General features: G+C 34.1%; 1 protein-coding gene across 3 annotated transcripts in view; it reads right to left on the bottom strand.

The window, feature by feature from the left end:
- The window catches only part of INTS12 (integrator complex subunit 12), a 35,472-nt gene that overhangs the window by 6,229 nt on the left and 10,641 nt on the right, over nt 1-18,602 (bottom strand). For 2 of the 3 annotated variants that reach the window (XM_047091414.1, XM_047091415.1), the window contains exons 3-7: nt 16,455-16,607; nt 14,747-14,934; nt 12,906-13,065; nt 8,053-8,199; nt 4,634-5,501 (exon numbers count right to left, since the gene is read on the bottom strand). In XM_047091414.1, the coding sequence (XP_046947370.1) occupies nt 4,917-5,501; nt 8,053-8,199; nt 12,906-13,065; nt 14,747-14,934; nt 16,455-16,607 (1,233 nt within the window). In that variant the 3' untranslated portion in view covers nt 4,634-4,916. Of the gene's footprint in view, nt 1-4,633; nt 5,502-8,052; nt 8,200-12,905; nt 13,066-14,746; nt 14,935-16,454; nt 16,608-18,602 lie in introns of those variants that run through there. The other variant, XM_047091416.1, reaches the window with a different exon arrangement.

The following is an 18,602-nucleotide window of genomic DNA, read 5'->3' on the forward strand; positions in this document are numbered from 1 at the left end:
GCCTCCTGTCTCACCTTTTTAGAAACCACACCACTAAAATCAGAGCTGCAGTTAGCTGCTGAGCAAGTGTAATGAAGCCATCTCCTGTAGTCCCTCACTATTGTAATGAACATACATTACTCTAAAACTACGTAGTTGCTATTTTAAAAATATACCTACATTTCATATGCCATTTAGGCTTTATTTTTTTAACGTTATACAATACCTTCATTTTCTTGATATGTTAAGAATCAAGTAATTATAATTTTGAGGTCAGACATTATTTTGTTGAACATAGGGGAAATGAAACTCAGATAGTTATGATGTATGTAAGTCTTTAAGAAGTTTAAAAAGATAAAACTATTGGTGACATCATTATAATTAAGGCATGAAGAAACAATTATTTCTTTGTATTTTAAAATTTAAATGTCATTGTAAAATATAGAATTCTCTGAAATGGGTATTTTTACCAAGAATGAAGGAGAAATTTCTGTGGCTGTTTTCCTTTGTAAAACAAATAAACAAGTGTATGTAAACATTTTAGTATTTATTTTTAAATACAGATGTTCTAATATACATAATAATGTTCGGAATTATAAAAGATCCAGTAATACCAATTACCATGTGTACTTAAATCATGTGAAAAAGCCACAAAGCCACTATCCGAACATTCCTTGTACTTTAGAAAAATATTCTTTTGCTATTAGTATAAAACAATTCTATGAAGGTTGAGCTGTGGAGAAGAGATATAGTGCACATTGTTAATCATATAAATGCAGCACTGCATGAAATACTTTTAAGTGCTGATGTATTTCATATTTTGCCTGAAATATAATTTGGACTTTTAGAGATGGCTATTAACTGCCTGTCACTATTTGTGATGAATAGTTCAGATGATGTACAAAAATCAGTGTTTTTATTACTGAAATATGAAATTAAAAACTGCCCATAAGCTTCTTAGATTTTTGTCTACTGCAAAACACTCTCAAAGCCATGTGAACAGAGATAAAATCTTTATATTCTAAGATGGTGGGGAAACTACTGAAATCTTGTTTGTCCTAACTATGGCTTCTTAAGGTACTCAGTGTAGTGCCCAATACTGAATACATCTAGCCCTCACAAAATTCAAGCCAAATTAAGCCTATAAATTTACATTATAGTTGATGAAGAAGTAATTAAATTTCATTGACTGGAAGGACACTCAACTTTACATTCTCTGGGGAAATTCTACTATTTATAGAATGTTACTATTTTTAAAGGCTAATTTTTTGTTACTTCCTTCTATACACTAAATTATATAAAAACTTAGTCATTAAATTATCTGTTATCTACAAAATTATCCAATATAATGCATCTTCACACCAGGACCATTGGAATTCAACCTGCGTCTCTGAAGGCCAGCTACTTCTTTCCTGTTATTACACTCTTGATATAGGCAAGATTTGCTTCGGTTTTTCAGTAAAATAAGTCACCCGTTAGCATATAGCAGAATGAGTAGCTCTTGTTCAAAAATGTAGGGGATATATTCTTAGTCAAGTTTATCTTACAAGAAAACAATACTATGGTGTGCAAATGTATTTATGGCTTTCTCTAATTCTTTATATAATTTTTATGATTATTGTATTAATATATTTATTTTTATAAAATGATGTATTTCCTATACAACCTGTGATCATCACAGTATAATTAAGTAATCTGTTACTAATAAACAGTACCATGACATCCTTGTTAGGTATCAGCATCAGAAACCTAACCTTAGAATGTTAGATGCCTTCCATTTTATCTCATTAATTATCATCTACATTTTATAGAGGAGGAAACCAAAGATTACACAGCTCATATATGGAGGGAATGGGATTCAAAACCAGGTCTTCTGACTTTAAGCCAGTGTTTGTTTAGTGGTTTTTTTTTTTGTTTTTTTGTTTTTTTTTGTTAAGTCACCAAAATCTAACAAAGCACAATGTGCATAAAGTGATATTGACCAAATTTCTACTAAAATATGATTTGAGCTTACAATCCTAAAAGCTTACTTTGGCTCACCTACTTATAGGTCTATTCATTCACTGGCATAATATTTATTGAGAATTACAGTGGGATGCTGTGCAATGGTGTGCTAATGGTGTGCAAATCAAACAAGATCTCTGTCCTCATCCAATTTAAAATCTAGTGGTGGTGGTGAGGAAACCTATGTGTAACAAAACAAATTAAATGATAAATACTATTAATATAAAGCTGGCGACTTTCATCACATGGTCAGTTAAAAAGCTTTGTAGCTCACTTAATGGTATGGAACTGATGAATGGATAAAGAAGATGTGGTTTATATATACAATGGAGTATTACTTGGCAATGAGAAGGAATGAAATCATGCCATTTGTAGCAATGTGGATGGAACTGGAAGGTATGCTGAGTGAATTAAGTCAGAAAAGGACAGATATCATTTGTTTTCACTCATATGTGGATCTTGAGAAACTTAACAGAAGACCATGGGGGAAGGGAAGGGGGAAAAAATAGTAACAGAGAGGGAAGGAGGCAAACCACAAGAGACTCTTAAATACAGGGAACGAACTGAGGGTGGATGGGGGGAGGTGGGGGAGAGGGGAAAATGGGTGATGGGGATTGAGGAGAGCACTTGTTGGGATGAGCACTGGATGTTATATGTAAGCCAGCTGGACAAATTATATTTAAAAAAATAAATAAAAGCATGACCTTTGGAAAAAAAAATGGTATGGAAAAAATCAAAGTCTAAGATCTACCTGAAGAAAACTTTAATATAAAAATACCTGTATGAAATATCAAACTGAATTATATACAGTACTAGATGTATGCATAATTACACATATGTACAGATTCCAAATATATATTTATGCACATACAACCTATACAAAGAGCCATGCTCAATGAAAAATAACTTCCTAAAAAGGCTTCTAACATCCTCTCTGAAATACTAGAAATTAAAAGTTGCGTCTCTTCTCAACTCTTTCCAGTACATGTGTTCTGGCTGTGATGGGATAAAATTTTCCCCTTCAAGTGCCAGTGTGCAAACTGTACATTACGGCTTTAAGTTTTCATAGGTACTGCAGTCACACGAACTGTTAATTCGAGCTTAGCTTGTATCAGATCGTTTTGTCCAGTTTAGGTCAAACTAGCCCTGACCTATAAACAAATATGATGATTTTATGGGTTTTCCTTTTTTTTTTTTTTTAGTCTTTTTGACCCTAATGGGGATTTGGGGCTCATGCCAAATTATGTTTAATCCACAGATATCTGTTTCTCAAAACAGAAACATCTGTAGGCAGATTTTCAACATGTAAATAGATGTTTACTCCACATGTAAGTAATGGGATTATCTCAATCTTGGATTCTATTTTACTATGAATAATTTAGTGCCATTATTTAAGGGTCGTTTAAAATAGTAGCTTTCCTTTTATTGTCACAGAAATCTCGTATCAATATATTTTAGAAATTGTTAGAAAAAGCTAGAGATTAAGGGACTGGGTTTGAGATTAGAGGTTTTAAAGATTTAGTAGCACATATCAAAGTTGAAGAAATAAGGCTGCTCATAGTCTAATGAATGAAGGAAAATTTGGACTTCCAGTTTCTGGATGAAATGAGGTATTCATGAAATATGAAATGGCTGTTGTATTTTCCTATGAGTAATAAACTGTTTCTCCGGGCCAGAAAGCCTCATATCTTCTGTCAAAAACTATATGTAAAACAACAGTAGGCTAATTTGTTAATTTACAAATAAGGCTACTGCTCAGACTCCCCACATTTTGTGATTTAACAATGTACACACACATCAAAATAATTTCAAGATTTAATCATGATATAGGAGCTTCTTTTATACAAAGGTAACTAAAATTGAAACGTTACAATACTTTTGGGCAATAGAAATAAAGCAGCCCTTTTTCTTTTCATGGTATAGGAAGAAACTACCAGCATGTAAGCAAGTCAGGAATTATTTTGGAGTGGATATTTTGCTCAAGAATTCTCAGGTTTGTGTATAATCAGGGTAAATCAAAACTCAACATTTATTAGGTACTAACTATGTGCAGATGTTAGACTGGCAATGTGAGGAAAAGTGGGCAATGGGAGAAAAATATTGCATTAAAAGGGCATGGGAGTTCACAATCTACAGAAGAGATACATCCCTAAATAATTATATGAAGTGATAAAAAAGGTATAATACAGAAATATGAGAAATCAATTATGAAAAGTTAATTTTGAAAATGGGGAGATGAAATATTTGGGGTGAGAGGGAGAATCATGAAATGAGGCTGGGGACTAACAATGAATATCTGGAATATTGAGGGGAAAGTAGAAAACTTTATAATAAAGTGTCATTCCTGCCATCTTATAAGGCACCTAATTCAAAACCCTAATTCTTAGGGCTTTGCTAGAAGATGAACTATTCCTTCTTTAAAAAAATTCACATATACTACCAGTATCTTGGGATTCTAGAAGTTCTCATCAAGAATTAATTACTTTGTGGGTTTTTTTTTTTTCAGTTCATTTATTTATTTATTGAGAGAGAGAGAGAGAGACAAAGAATGAGTGTGAACAGGGAAGGGCAGAAAGAGGGAGAGACAGAATCTCAAGCAGGCTCCATGCTGTGATGGGGCTTGAACTCATGAACTGTGAGATCATGACCCTAAGTTGAGATCAAGAGTCGGATGCTCAACTGACTGAGCCACCCAGGAACCCAAAGAATTAATCATGCTAGTCAGTGTTTTCACACACTATGGAAACTTAAAAATGGTAAACAGATTTAAAATAAAAAGATTTCCAAATTTTGTTAAATAACATTTAGCATTTTAAGGTAAGAAATAATAGAAATTTCATTGTGAAAATTTTTATTAAATTATAGTATATTACAGTTTATGTCCTAGTAATAAGATTTTAGGGTAATGTCAAATAAAAACCTACTTGGCCAGATTACTTCTTGAGTTTCTTCTGGGCAGCTTTCTTCTTGACCATCTGTAATCGCTTCATGGCATTGAGCTGTGATTCTTGTGAAGTTGGACCTTTAAGGGAGGCTAAGGGAGAGCTGCTTGATTCTGAAGTGGTTTTGCTAGTGGTATTTCCACTGGACCCTGATGTCCCACTATTTCCATTCCCACTGAGTTGGCTGGTGCTTCCTGGAACTAAACTACTCGGACTAGGAAGACCCACTTTGCTAACATTGTCACAACTAACGGAGCGACTAAGGCCAGTTTTGCCCAAAGTTAGAGGTGGAGGTGGTTTCAAGGGTACAGTGGGTGCAGTGTTGTTATTGGAACCTATTTTGGAACCTATTCCACCTTTAGATGATGTCGCCAGACCAGTCAAACCCACAGGCTTCTGGTTAGTTGATGAGGTAGCTGGTTTCCCACTATTGTTTTGGGTTGTTGAACTCAACTTTGCTGTTGATGGACCAGCAGAAGAAGTTTTAGCTGCAAAAGCTGCCCATCCAGTTAGGCCACTAGTTACTGAAGAAGAAACACTGGTACTAGAAGAATTTCCTGAAATAGCCGTGGATGTCTAAAAAACAAGATAAATATTGCTTTAGAGCCAAGTATAATTAATACATAATGTAATATTCTTAAGTATATACCAAGTTTAATTTTGGACTTTTTATACAGAAGTAATGGTTTGGGAAATTTAAATCACACCACCAAATTAAGTTCTTATGAAACTGATCTGAAAAAAAAAAAAAAAACAACACAAACCAAAAACCAAAAAACACAAACATTAAACTTATTCATAGCTAATGGATGCTACCACTTCCAAAGCAGAAATTCTGGGATGCCATATTCTTGTTCTAATGATTCTGAAAAAGAAACGTAGGAAATTCCTTTTTGGGAATTGGTTTTAGATTCAGTTACAAGCTCTATCAGAAAAATCAGATTTAATGCTTTGTTTTTCACCTAAATAAAGTAATATCTATCTAGCTCAGTAAAGCACCTTATTCTTTAGACTTTGCTCCAAATGGCTTGTGGATCATTTCAAAAACAGAATCCACTCTTAATGAATAAAAATGCTCATACCCAGGAAATTTAGAAGATGTCTGGGATAAACAGATTTATTTGATAATTACTTATTGAGTAAATGTGTCAGATTCTGAATTCATTTTTTCAATAATTTTTTTAAGTTTATTTTTGTTTATTTTGAGAGAGAGCGAGCAAGTCGGGAAGGGACAGAGAGAGGGAATCAGAATCTTAAGCAGGTTCCTCGCTATCCATACAAGAGCCTGCCGTGGGGCTCAAAGTCACAAACTGTGAGGTCATGATGTGAGCCAAAGTCAAGAGTCAGACACTTAACCAACTGGGCCACCCAGGTGCCCTAGAATCTGTTTTTTTAAAAATGTTCCAATACCAATTTTGAGTAAATAGCTCCTGCATTGCAAAATATATACAGATTTGCAATGTTAACTATTTGTAATTATACAGCTCGGGTGATATATTAAAAAGGTTTCATAACTTTATTTCCACAATTTGTTCAGGTTTCCATTGAAACTATCACATAAGAAGAGATCCCTGCTCTGTATAAAGGATTTTATTAACTGCCTCAAGAGCTGCACAGTGACATTTAGGCAGGTCTGACTCACTCCCAGATGAATTTCTTAAAGATTTAACACCTTAGTTTCTCTAATTAACTTCACTGGCCAATCAAAAGCTAACAGTGATACCAGCGTCACTATATAAATAAATATTGCTCTCATTCACACGAGGACAAATTTGTTTCACCTTCACACTGGGCAAAAATGCACTTTGTTCAAATTAATTATAAACTGAACTTCTCACCAGCATGCTCTCTACCTTTATATTCTTAAGAAGAGTCACAAAAGTGTTAAATTTATTACAGGTAAAAGATTAAGTCTTACAAACACTAATTTACTTATCAATATGGTAATTACCATGCCTAAAATATATGCTGTTATACTTTAAACCTGAACTCTGGGAGAGTTGGTAAAAAACATTTTTACTTCTTACAAGGTAGCCTTCAATACCATCTGCATGTGAACATTTTTAACCCATGTGAAAAGTAATCAGAATAGAGTGCTGAGATATTTATAAGAGGAAAAGCCCAGATTTTTGTTCACGTTCTCTGAAAAACAATAGGATTTTTTCACATTATACATTACACAGTAACTTTCTCGTAAGATTATCCAGAGAAGATAAACCACACATAAATTACAAATTCCTAGAGGAATGCACACAGGTAATGAGAAAAAGTTAGTAAAGAAAGCAAAAGGACACAAGTGTGGTAAACTTAATTTTCAGTTATGAAAAAAATCTAATTTTTTCCTTTTCTATTAAACACAAAACTGTTTGCCATATGGCTAAATGATCTTTCAACAAACATCACAAAAGAAAACCCATCTGAAGTAATTAAAAAGACCAACACTTATGAAGTACAAACAGAAAGCAAGTTCTGTGTTCATAGCATTTTAGTTTAATGGCTTGCTGTTACTGGTATTGCTTTTCCACAGAATGACAGATGGCTTATAATACTATCAGGACAAGCAAAAGTAAAAACAACACCAATAATCCAGACCAAGTAATTTCTTAGTCTTTCAGTAAAGAAAATAAATTTCTCAACTATTCCTCAATTTTTACTGTAAGTAAAAACTACCCATTATCTTAGTTAGAAAGCCATTCGCTTTTTAATATGTGAATGGAACCATTTTTTTTCCACAGTAAAAAATGTATTAACTTTTATCATAAAAATACCAAAACCTTTAAATCAGAATCAACATGACAGCCAAGGCCTTAACTTATTTGCCATAAAACGGTTTCATGTTGGATTTTTTTTTTCAACTGTTTATTTCTGAGAGAGAGAGAGAGAGAGAAAGAGAGAGTGAGCGGGGGAAGGGCAGAGCGAGAGGGAGACACAGAATCTGAAGGAGCGCCAGGCTCTGAGCTGTCAGCACAGAGCCTGATGCAGGGCTCGAACCCATAAACCCTGAGATCATGATCTGAGCTGAAGACAGATGCTCAGCCAACTGAGCCACCCAGGCGTCCCTCAAGTAAGTATTTTTTAGTCAATTAAATTAAAATCCAATCTTAGAAAAAAATGGAATGTACTGTACCTTGACCTCTGTTCTCTTAAATGCTAGAAAAGTTGTCTCTTGTTTGAGTTTAGTTTCTGGTTTCTTAACCAATGGATCTTTGACAGCTGGAGCTACAGAAACAACTGTGGGGGCTGGTTTCTGGGGTGGTTTCTGAGTTTTTTGAGCCTGTAAAAAATCGGTGGATTAAATTAGATACAAAATATTAACTGAATGCACACACACACAAAAAAGACTAAAAATCTGTCACAGGACTCCTCATTGAATGGAAGTATAGTTGAACATTTACAAAATATTGTGGTGACACTGAAAATACAGATTCTTGGACAAATTATTTTTTATCATCATCCTATGAATGGTTTTATATATTTTATTCATTTCTAAACAGTAAAGATAATATTAAGCCTTAGAAATCATGCAGATGAGGGCTGATTAAATACCATTTTAACAAGGCAAAACAAATTGTTTCTTTAAAAAAAGAAAATCACAAACTATTTGTAACCAGTTAGCTTCACTTGTAATGAAGGGTATTTATCTATTATAGTTGGTCAATAAGACTTAGAAGAGTGTTTTTCTTGATATTCAGATACATGTCTCTAAGTAACTGAGGGTGAGTTGAAAGGTACTTTGGATCAATTATGCAGTTTTAAATACAGAAAATACAGAATGTGGATAAAGAACTATTGTTGATAAATAAGTATCTTTCTGAAGTTTTTCCACACCGCAGAACTAAGCATATTAAACTCCTTGAGAAAGTTCACAAATACAACTTTCTATGTTATCAAAGATGAATCTATACTCCCCATTCCTTTATAAGCATTTTTGGTTTTTATTTTGACCAATAATTGATTTTTTTCCTTTTTTTTTTGTAACTTGGTATTTTATTACATTCTCTTCCAAATAAAGTGGGTTATGAAGATGATTTATGTTATGTAAGAGTCTAGTACAGTGTCTGGCACATGTTGACTGCTGACAGTCATAGTTAATTAGACAACTGAATCTGGAAGAACCCATGCATCCTGGATGGGGAAAGATGCTCCGAGCCAGTCCACTGTCTTTGACAATCCTAAGATCATGTGGGACTATATCAGGAAATTTATAAATAGTCTGTTCCCATTTCTGGAAATTGGAATGCAGCCTGTTTTGTCTGGGCATTCTTGTGTAACCTTCTCGTGTTATGGTTTACTTTACCATATGATTTTGATCCTTAAGTTTCAATTCATCCCATTTTTTAATATTACATGCTTTCCATATGAAAGTGTACCTACTTTCAAACATCACTTATAAAGCAACATTCAGATCAAGAGTATTATTAAGGATGCTAGAAGACTACCTGTGGTAAAATATCTCAACTAGCAGTAAAGAAGGGCCATATTATCCTCTATTACAAAACCACGTTATGAGAATGCAGCCCTCAGAGTAAATAAAAAATACATGGTTCCATAACCATGGCTTTCATGCTTACATTTCCTTCAACCCACATCTTCCAGAGGTTAAACTCTGAAGACTGACCTAACTTGTATGCATTAGCAGATGAAGATTCATTATAATGCAGCCAAGAAAAGGCCTCTACATAGAAGATCATGTTTGGATCTTCTGGTTCCTCTATATCACCTAGCCATCTTAGAAGTTGAGTAAGAAACACCCAAAGCCCTTGGTTCTTTGATGTAAATACTAGTTTTGGGAACTAGGATATTATCACTGACTTGGTGCTGCTCAACAAGGTACTATACTTTTTCATTGGGTGACTGCTTCACACATTGCAGAATGTATGAAATTCCCCACCCAGGACAATAATTGCCAGTATGGCAGCAATCAAAAATACCATGTATTGCTAAATGCTGCTGAGTAGGTGTGTTACTACCCTAGATTGAAAACCAATTCAGTAAGTCATATGAATCTCCAACATAGCACTGGGGCAAAACCCATTACGTGGTAAAGAGAACATTATAGAACTGAAGGACGATCTTGGAGCCTGCCACACACTCTCACAACATTCTTAACTAGGTCTTCCTATAATAATGTGTACTGCGGAACCTGCCCTAGTTGGAGAAATTAGTGTGAGGAGAATGGGGATATAAGATGCTATTTATAGTATCTCTAAAATTCCTTGGAGCAATAACCAATGCACGTATCGGAACCTCACTGAAAGCAATTATAGTTAGAATGACTAGGTGTAGCACCCACACTATTTCCAAATTCCTTTCTCTAATTATTTTGTGTTTATTGGATCCTGATCTTTAGGCTCACTTCAGATCATGGCTTTTGGTATTTCTCCAAGTCTATTCTTAGTGAATTCTAATCATGTTTTAACATTAGTTATGGCTCTCCATTCAGTACTTTAACCATTGTACATATGGACTAAACTTACTATTTCTGGTACTAACCCACATTTCCTCCATTTTACATACCTTAAACTGAGAACAACAGAATGTAGCACATGTCTAGTCCTGAGCTCTGCTCTGGTGCTATGCCAATGAATGAGACATGGTCTTACTGATCAAATTGATTACACATTTAATTTGTAAAGCAGATAAAGAACAAAGGATACCTGAGATGAAGAAAAGCGGAGAATGGAACAGGAAAGCTCACCACATAATCAGGGAATGATACATTTAGTCTGGCATGGCCAGAGTGTACGGGTGTATACGGTGAAGTGGTGGGAGAAAGGAATACAAAGACAGACTTGGGTCAAAGACAGAAGGTCCGTAAATTCCCCCTAATGTGTATAATCTCATTATGTAAGTAATTGAGAGCCATTGGGCATATTTAAGTAGATAAAATTAGATAAGTACTTTAGAAGAATAATTCTAATTGTTTTAACTGAAGTGAATAAAGTGGACTGAAAGGAAGCGAGGAACCTCCTTAAAAGGCTAAAGCAACAGACAAGAAGTGAGGGATTTGTGGAACAAGGTAATAATGGGCAAAATGAACAGAGTCAAGAAATGGATAAGAGGAAGAACCAGCAAATTTGGTGAACAAAGTAATATGGAATTAAGAGAGGCATCAAGGATAATGTTTTCTCATTTAGGCAACTGGGGGAAAAACTGAGTGGAGAAGAAAATTTCAATTTTAAAGATGTTAAACTTAAAGTTACTGTAGGATATCGTGTCAGCTGCCGAAATTCATTCCAGAAACAGGGTCAGAACCATAAACATACATTTGGTGCAAACTAAGTCATATAAAATGGAGGAGAAAATACTTTGAGAGTAGTGTTTACTTACTTGAGACTTTACAATAAAATAACAGTAAAAAAAAAACCTTTGAAAGTATACTAAAGAAAGACATTATGGTCACAAATTATTTATTTTTACTATTATCAATTCTTAGTGACTACTTCTGTCAGTGCCCTGGAATGCACTATATTGCTCACCCATAATCATTTGGTTGAGGTCCTGGAAGACTAGTTTAAACAATAAACTAAATAAAAATCAGACTAAGAAAAATTGTACCTTGTCACAGAAAATCCCTGTTACAAACTGAAAGTATACATACTAGTGAGATTAATAGGAAATAACATTTCATATTATATATATATTTAATGTTTATTTTTTGAGACAGAGAAAAAGGCAGAGCTGAGTGGTGAGGGTCAGAGAGAGGGAGACACAGAATCTGAAGCAGGCTCCAGGCTCCAAGCTGTGAGCACAGAGCCTGACACAGGATTTGAACCCACAAACTGCGAGATCATGACCTGAGTGGAAGTCAGACACTCAACCGACTGAACCACCCAGGTGCCCCAAACATTTCTTATTTCTGATTTAACTGACTGAAAAGTAAAATAGGTATCCTGAATTTTTACTTTTTTTTTTTTTTACTTTTTTTTTTTTTCAACGTTTATTTATTTTTGGGACAGAGAGAGACAGAGCATGAACGGGGGAGGGGCAGAGAGAGAGGGAGACACAGAATCGGAAACAGGCTCCAGGCTCCGAGCCATCAGCCCAGAGCCTGATGCGGGGCTCGAACTCAAGGACCGCGAGATCGTGACCTGGCTGAAGTCGGACGCTTAACCGACTGCGCCACCCAGGCGCCCCCTGAATTTTTACTTTTAACTAAATATTCCTAACTTTAAAAAAGATACATTTGACCAGAAAAGTCTATGTAGAAATTTATTTGGTTAACAGACATGAAAATTCTTCTATCAAGAATCCCTACTCTAAGGGAAGGAAGAAGAGGAGAAGCAAATAAGTCACTGGATTTCTTTAAAGGAAAATGAAGTTCACTTATCTATTTTTTAAATGAATAAAAGTTACAATGCTATCCAATATAACAAACGGAAACGCATTTTAGTATGATGTTAAAGGCAGTTATGTTAGTGAGCAGTAGAAAGAGAAAGTACATTGGGAAAATGAGATAAATGGTCACTCAAAGACAATGAGAAGGAAAAGACAGAAGAATAGAGAAACACACATGGAAAGACACAGATGCATATACAAATAAAGTCTCTGTAAACAGCTTGTGAGTTTGATGGTTTCAGCCACTCAGGAACAGACATTTTCAAAATGTCCTTACCAGACTCACCAAAGACCAGGGCTTTATATTTCACCATTTCCCACAGTGGTTTGTAGTATTTCTAAATGTTTGTAAATACACTGACATACTAGTAACAAACATTAATATTTTGTGAGTCTCTAATCTTGTTTATCTATAATAGAATAAGCTAAAAGCTGAACAGAGAAAAATGGATATAACATGGTCTAAGAGTTTAGGCATAGATACATAAATCATACATATACACTATACATACAAACACTTAAATAATCAGTATTTGTAATTTTTTTTCAACTAACTTAAAGGTTCAAATGTTTATTTTGAAAGCAATTATCAGCAAAAAAATGACAGAGACCATTTAAAATAGAGAAAAAAGAGATTCTTACCATTCTTTTCATTTGTCTGGTACATCGGGCACAATACCACACAAGGCGAGGGTCATTCACTTCCTTGTCTGTCACCTGAGGCTTATGGCAGTCTTGGTGGTAGAGATTATGGCACTCCTGACATTCTACTAATTGATTTCCAGATGCCACCGTCATTTGCCTAAGAAAATAACCATTAAACACTGCACTTATTTGAATGCAACAATTTGAAGCCATTTTAGGGTTGATTTTGTAAATGTGATATATTAAAGAAGGTGAACACGGAACAAGAAAATAATAAGCTCTAACATGTAGCCTGCACATGTTAGAGTTTTTAAAGCTTCTGCTCAACTATGAATACAAGGTGCCTCAGTAACTGAATTTGGCTATATTCTCTTTGCCATTTCACACTGTAATTTTTTTCTTTTTCCCAGAAAGTAGACTTTGGCTAGTTGTCCAACAGTCTCATAATATTTTCTCTATACTTCTATTATATTCCTTTATATTTGTTACCTACATGCTGTTCTTTCTTCTTCATTAACATACAAGGTTCATTAAAAATAAGTTGTCTATATATTTAAATTGATTTATACATAAAGGTGGAAATAGGACCCAATTATCTACAGTGTTTAGCATATTGCTGTGCAAATATGGGTGTTCAATAAATACATGTGTTATCAGCTGAATAGGACGTGTATCAATAAAATATAAATTCTAGGGCGCCTGGGTGGCTGACTCTTGATTTCGGTTCAAGTCATGTTCTTGTGGTTTGTCATATCAAGTCCTGTGTCAGGATCTGTGCTGACAGTGTGGAGCCTGCTTGGAATTCTCTCTCACCTTCTCTCTGTCCCTCCCCCACTCTCTCTCTCAAAATAAATAAATACTTATATTTATACATATACATATACATATATATATATGAATTCCAACAGCTCAAAAAGCAATCACCACAGACTTAGACTATCATAAGAACTCTCCAAATGGAAGGTTACAGTTACTAGTTCTCTTTCCATTATTACTATACCATTTATTTCTTATTTAAAAGTGATAAACTTTATGGTAGATGAAGGTTGAAATAAATATATGTGAAAACAATGAAGCTGTAACAAATGTTTATATTCAGAAATACATTAACTCATTCTCTACAAGGCTCACAAAAACTTATTTACTCAGTTCCAATGCACCAGAATCTAACATTTTCATGAAGAAAACAGCAACAAAGATGGTAATCTTTTGTTGTGCTAGGCAGTAAAAACCATTAACAATTAAAAATGTAGCCTTTTGCATCAAGGAGTTTCAAATTCAGTTATTCAGATTTGTACAGTGCATCTTCTAATAAGCAAAATTATTCATGTTTTTATAATTATGTATCCATGTTTTAAAACAACACTCAGAATAATCTACGTGATTCATTTACTTCTTTTCCATTATTTCTAGGAAATGATTTTATGGTGTTTAGAAAATGATGTATAACAGCCTATTTTATAAGTACTATCAACAATTCAGAAGGAAAAATAAAGCAACACAGACTTCTTAAAAAGAACAGAAATAATTGACTCTGCTAAATACTTTTCATCACTAAAGAATAACACAATAATTGGTTTCCCTCTAGAACCCAAGAATGCAGAAAATGCTGCTATGACATAATAGATTAAAGATGCCACAGTAAGAAAGATAAAATATTTAATAGTTTTCAAGATGTTAAATTGTTATATGGGGCAGTTCACAGAGAATAATTTACTCATCTATCTACTACCCACCACCAAATAATAAAAACAAAAGAAAAACACCCAACAATTGGTCTGATTTTTTTTTCTTGTTGTTTGTTCTTCATGAAAACAAAAGAACCTGTGAAAACTTACCTACAAACAACACAGGCCAATCCCATCTCCATGGCAAAATCATCAGCACTGGTCTCCTCAAAACTGGAAAGGTCAGCCATAGCTAAATCCTTGCTAGTTTGGACAGTAATAGGAGAGGACCGTGTCTCTGGTTTCTCCAATCTAGGTTTCTTTGGAATATCAACTCCTTCAGTGATGTCTGATTTCATCTATAAAAAGCACCCAATTAGTAAGTAACATGTTAGAATAAACTTTAAATCACTGAAATGGATAAGATAGACACTGCACAATGACCAAGTCCACTTGATAGATATTTTGACATAGATAGTTAGGGGCAGATATAAACACTAAAGATCTGTAGAAGACTTATAGTAAATTCATCATCAATACATTGAAAGAAACCAGCAAGGTAGAAATAAAAATCAGAACATTTTAGCATGTAACTGTATCTGTCTTTTTATTCTTTTACCCATTAAAGAATTTTGGAAGCTCAGTGGGTTTACTTATATGCCCTGAGAAGCCACAGCACTAACAAGGCTATTTTTAAGGGTACTTTTTATTTTAAATATTTTAAATTATAAACTACCGATATTTAAAACATATTGAAAAGAAGTAAATAACAAACTATCTACCAGTTATCCAGATATTGCCATATTTACTTCAAAGCAAATTCTGGCTCCTCTCTTTAAGATATAAATGTTATAGATGTATCTGTCAGATTGGCAACAATTAAAAAGTCTGGGAAGACATGGAGAATTTGCAATTCTTATACTTTATTCGTGAGAATATAAATTTAGTACATGCACTTTGGATAGTAATTGGCAATGTCTAGTAATGTTGAAGAGGTGCCTATCTTATTACATCCATTTACGGATATGCATCCTATAGAAACTATCACCATGTGCACAAAGAATTTATCTTTAAAGCAGTTCACTGAAGCTCCATTGTACTAGAAAAAAAAGAGAAATAAACTAACTCCTCATCAGTAGGGAAATGGATAAACTGATTTACTTACTGAATAAATGTTACATGGTAGCTGAAAGAAACAGATCTTCATGTATCAACACAGATGAATTTCAAAAGCACATTTCTGAGTGATGAAAAAGTTGCCAAAAGATATACATGTACAGTATGATACCATTTATATAAATTTAAAAGCACAGAAAACAATATAGTGTACGAATAGCCAATATTTATCACAAGTATGAAAACATTTGGGACTAATATACTCCACTTTAAGGGCAGGGATTACTAAAGATTTTTTTTATGTATTTTTTACGAAGTGCTAAAATCTCAATAATTGACTATGTGCAAAAATCATTCAAAATAGGCAATCCAAGACTTATTTGCAGCTCTGTTAAGGTACACATCATCTTGTAACAAATTTCACATTTAGTCACTTATTCCTTCCTATCTTTTCTTCTCAGCAACTGTTCCATTTAGAATATTTACTATTTAAGTTATGGATTAAAGTTTATACTTGAAATTAGCACATCGCCTAGGGCTCAACTGCGTGTTGCCAATGACCTCAATAAATGGTTAAAAAAAAAAGTTTCTAAGTTTTACTTATTTTTCAAAAAATCGACATCTATAATTATCCAAATATGTTTACTGGGTAATTATTGTGTACTTTTACGTACTATTATATAAAAGAAGTGAACACCAAAAAATTGTTCCTGCCTATAAGCACAATTGATTTCCTTTTTTAAAAACTAGATTAAATTCTTACTTTATCAGCTGGTCTCTTTTCAGCTTCCTTCTTTACTTTTTCAGTTGTGAGGACTTTGCCATTATTATTGCCAGAAGGAAGACTGGAGGATGTTTTGGGCTCTTGCTTAACAGAAATAGCTTTTGCACTTGAAATTTTGGGTGGCTCCACATCCTAAGAGATGAAATAAAAAGATACCAATAATCAACTGTTCTAACCAATTGTAGAAAGTAGACCACAAATGTAAACGATTTTCATGTTTGGCCAATGTAATATCCATTTCTTTAAACAGATTTATTGAGAAATAATTGATATACAAACTGCATCTATTAAAGTATAAAATTTGCTAAGTTTCATGTGAAACCAGCACTACAATCAACATAATAAAAATATCCATCATCCCCCAAAGTTTCCTTGTGGCCCACTATAATTACTCTTAGAGGCATACATCCTAGAGAAACTATGTCCCCCCATCCTCAGGCAACCATGCTTTCTGGAACTACAAATTAATTTCCATTTCCTAGAAATTTATATGAACAGAATCATACAGTGTGTACTCCTTTTTCTGGCTTCTTTCACTCAGTCTACTTATTTTGATATTGATTCATATTGTGCAGTATATCAATAGTTCATTCCTTGTATATTGCTGAGTAATATTCTACTGAATGGATATACCACTTGTTTATCCATTTATCCATTGGTGGATACTTGTTTATAGTTTGGGGCTATTACAAATAACGTTATTATGACCATTCATGTACAAATCTTTGTATGGACATTTACTTCCATTTCTCCACAATTAATGTCTAGGAGTGAAATGGCTGGATTATATGAGGTGTATGCTTAACTTTTTAAAAAACTGCCAAACCATTTTCCAAAGTGTTATGCCATTTTCCATTTCCACCAGTTGTATATGAGAGTCTTAGTTCCTTCACATCCTCATCAACACATCCTCTTTTTACTTTTAGACATTCTAATAGGTATATAGTAGTATATTACTGTGGATTCAATTTCCATTTGCCTAATGTCTAATGATGTTGAATCGTTTTTCAAGTGCTTGTCTACCATACGTTATTTTGTTTGGAAGTTTTTATTAAAATGTTTTGTCCTTTTTAAAAAATGGAGTTGTTTGTTTTATTAATGACTCTAAAAAGTTCTCTATATGTTCTGGATACAAGTCCTTCATCAGACACATAATTTACAAATATTTTCACCCAGTCTCTGGCTTGTCTTTTTTTTTATTAAAAAAAAAATTTTTTTTTCTTTTTAACATTTGATTAGTTTTTGAGAGAGAGAGAGAGAGAGACAGAGTACGAGCAGGGGAGGGGCAGACAGGGAGACAGAATCCACGAAGCAGGCTGCAGGCTATGAGCTGTCAGCACAGAGCCTGATGTGGGACTTGAACACATGAAACACGAGATCATAACCTGAGCCGAAGTCGGATGCTTAATGGACTGAGCTACCCAGGCACCCCTGGCTTGTCTTCTTATTCTGTTTTATGCTTCCAATCCTTGTTCTTATATTACCACTTTGCAGATATTTATACTTGCTATGTATTACTAATAGATAGTGTAAAAAGTTTATGTATAAGATACCTCTTGGAATCGCCCTTCAAAAAAGGAGGGCATTTCCTACCATTCTAAATAAAACTAGCACATCTGAGTGCAGTCTACTTTTTTGAGACAGCAGATAAATGTAGAAAAATACAAATAGGAACGATATACATTAGATTCAGAACAGTAGTAACCTCCAAGGAGGAAGAAATGGGGAAGGGATAAAGAATGGGGCTTTCGATTTCTTGGTAGTTGCACTTGATTTATTGTGCTGTCTGGAGGAGGTGTTGGCAAACTGAGGCCTGGAGGCCAAATCTGGCCTATTGCCTGTTTTTTTATAAATAACGTTACATTAGAACACAGCAATACTCATTCATTTTATGTACTATCTGTGGCACTTGCATGCGACCATGGCAGAATTAGATTGTTGTGCCAGAGACCATGTGGCCCACAAAGCCTAAAATATTTACTATTTGATACTTTACAGAAAGTTTGGTGACCATTCATGTAGACTTAGGAAAGTGATGGAAAAAATGTTAGTAATGCAGATTAATTTAAAAGTGTAACATAAAAAACGAAAAACATAATCTTGTAGCATTTGAAAACTATTATCTAA

Source organism: Lynx rufus, unplaced genomic scaffold (genome assembly GCF_022079265.1).
Source record: "Lynx rufus isolate CCGP_SWC_20201006 ecotype Redwood Valley unplaced genomic scaffold, mLynRuf1.p SCAF_3, whole genome shotgun sequence".
Classification (NCBI taxonomy): Eukaryota; Metazoa; Chordata; class Mammalia; order Carnivora; family Felidae; genus Lynx; species Lynx rufus.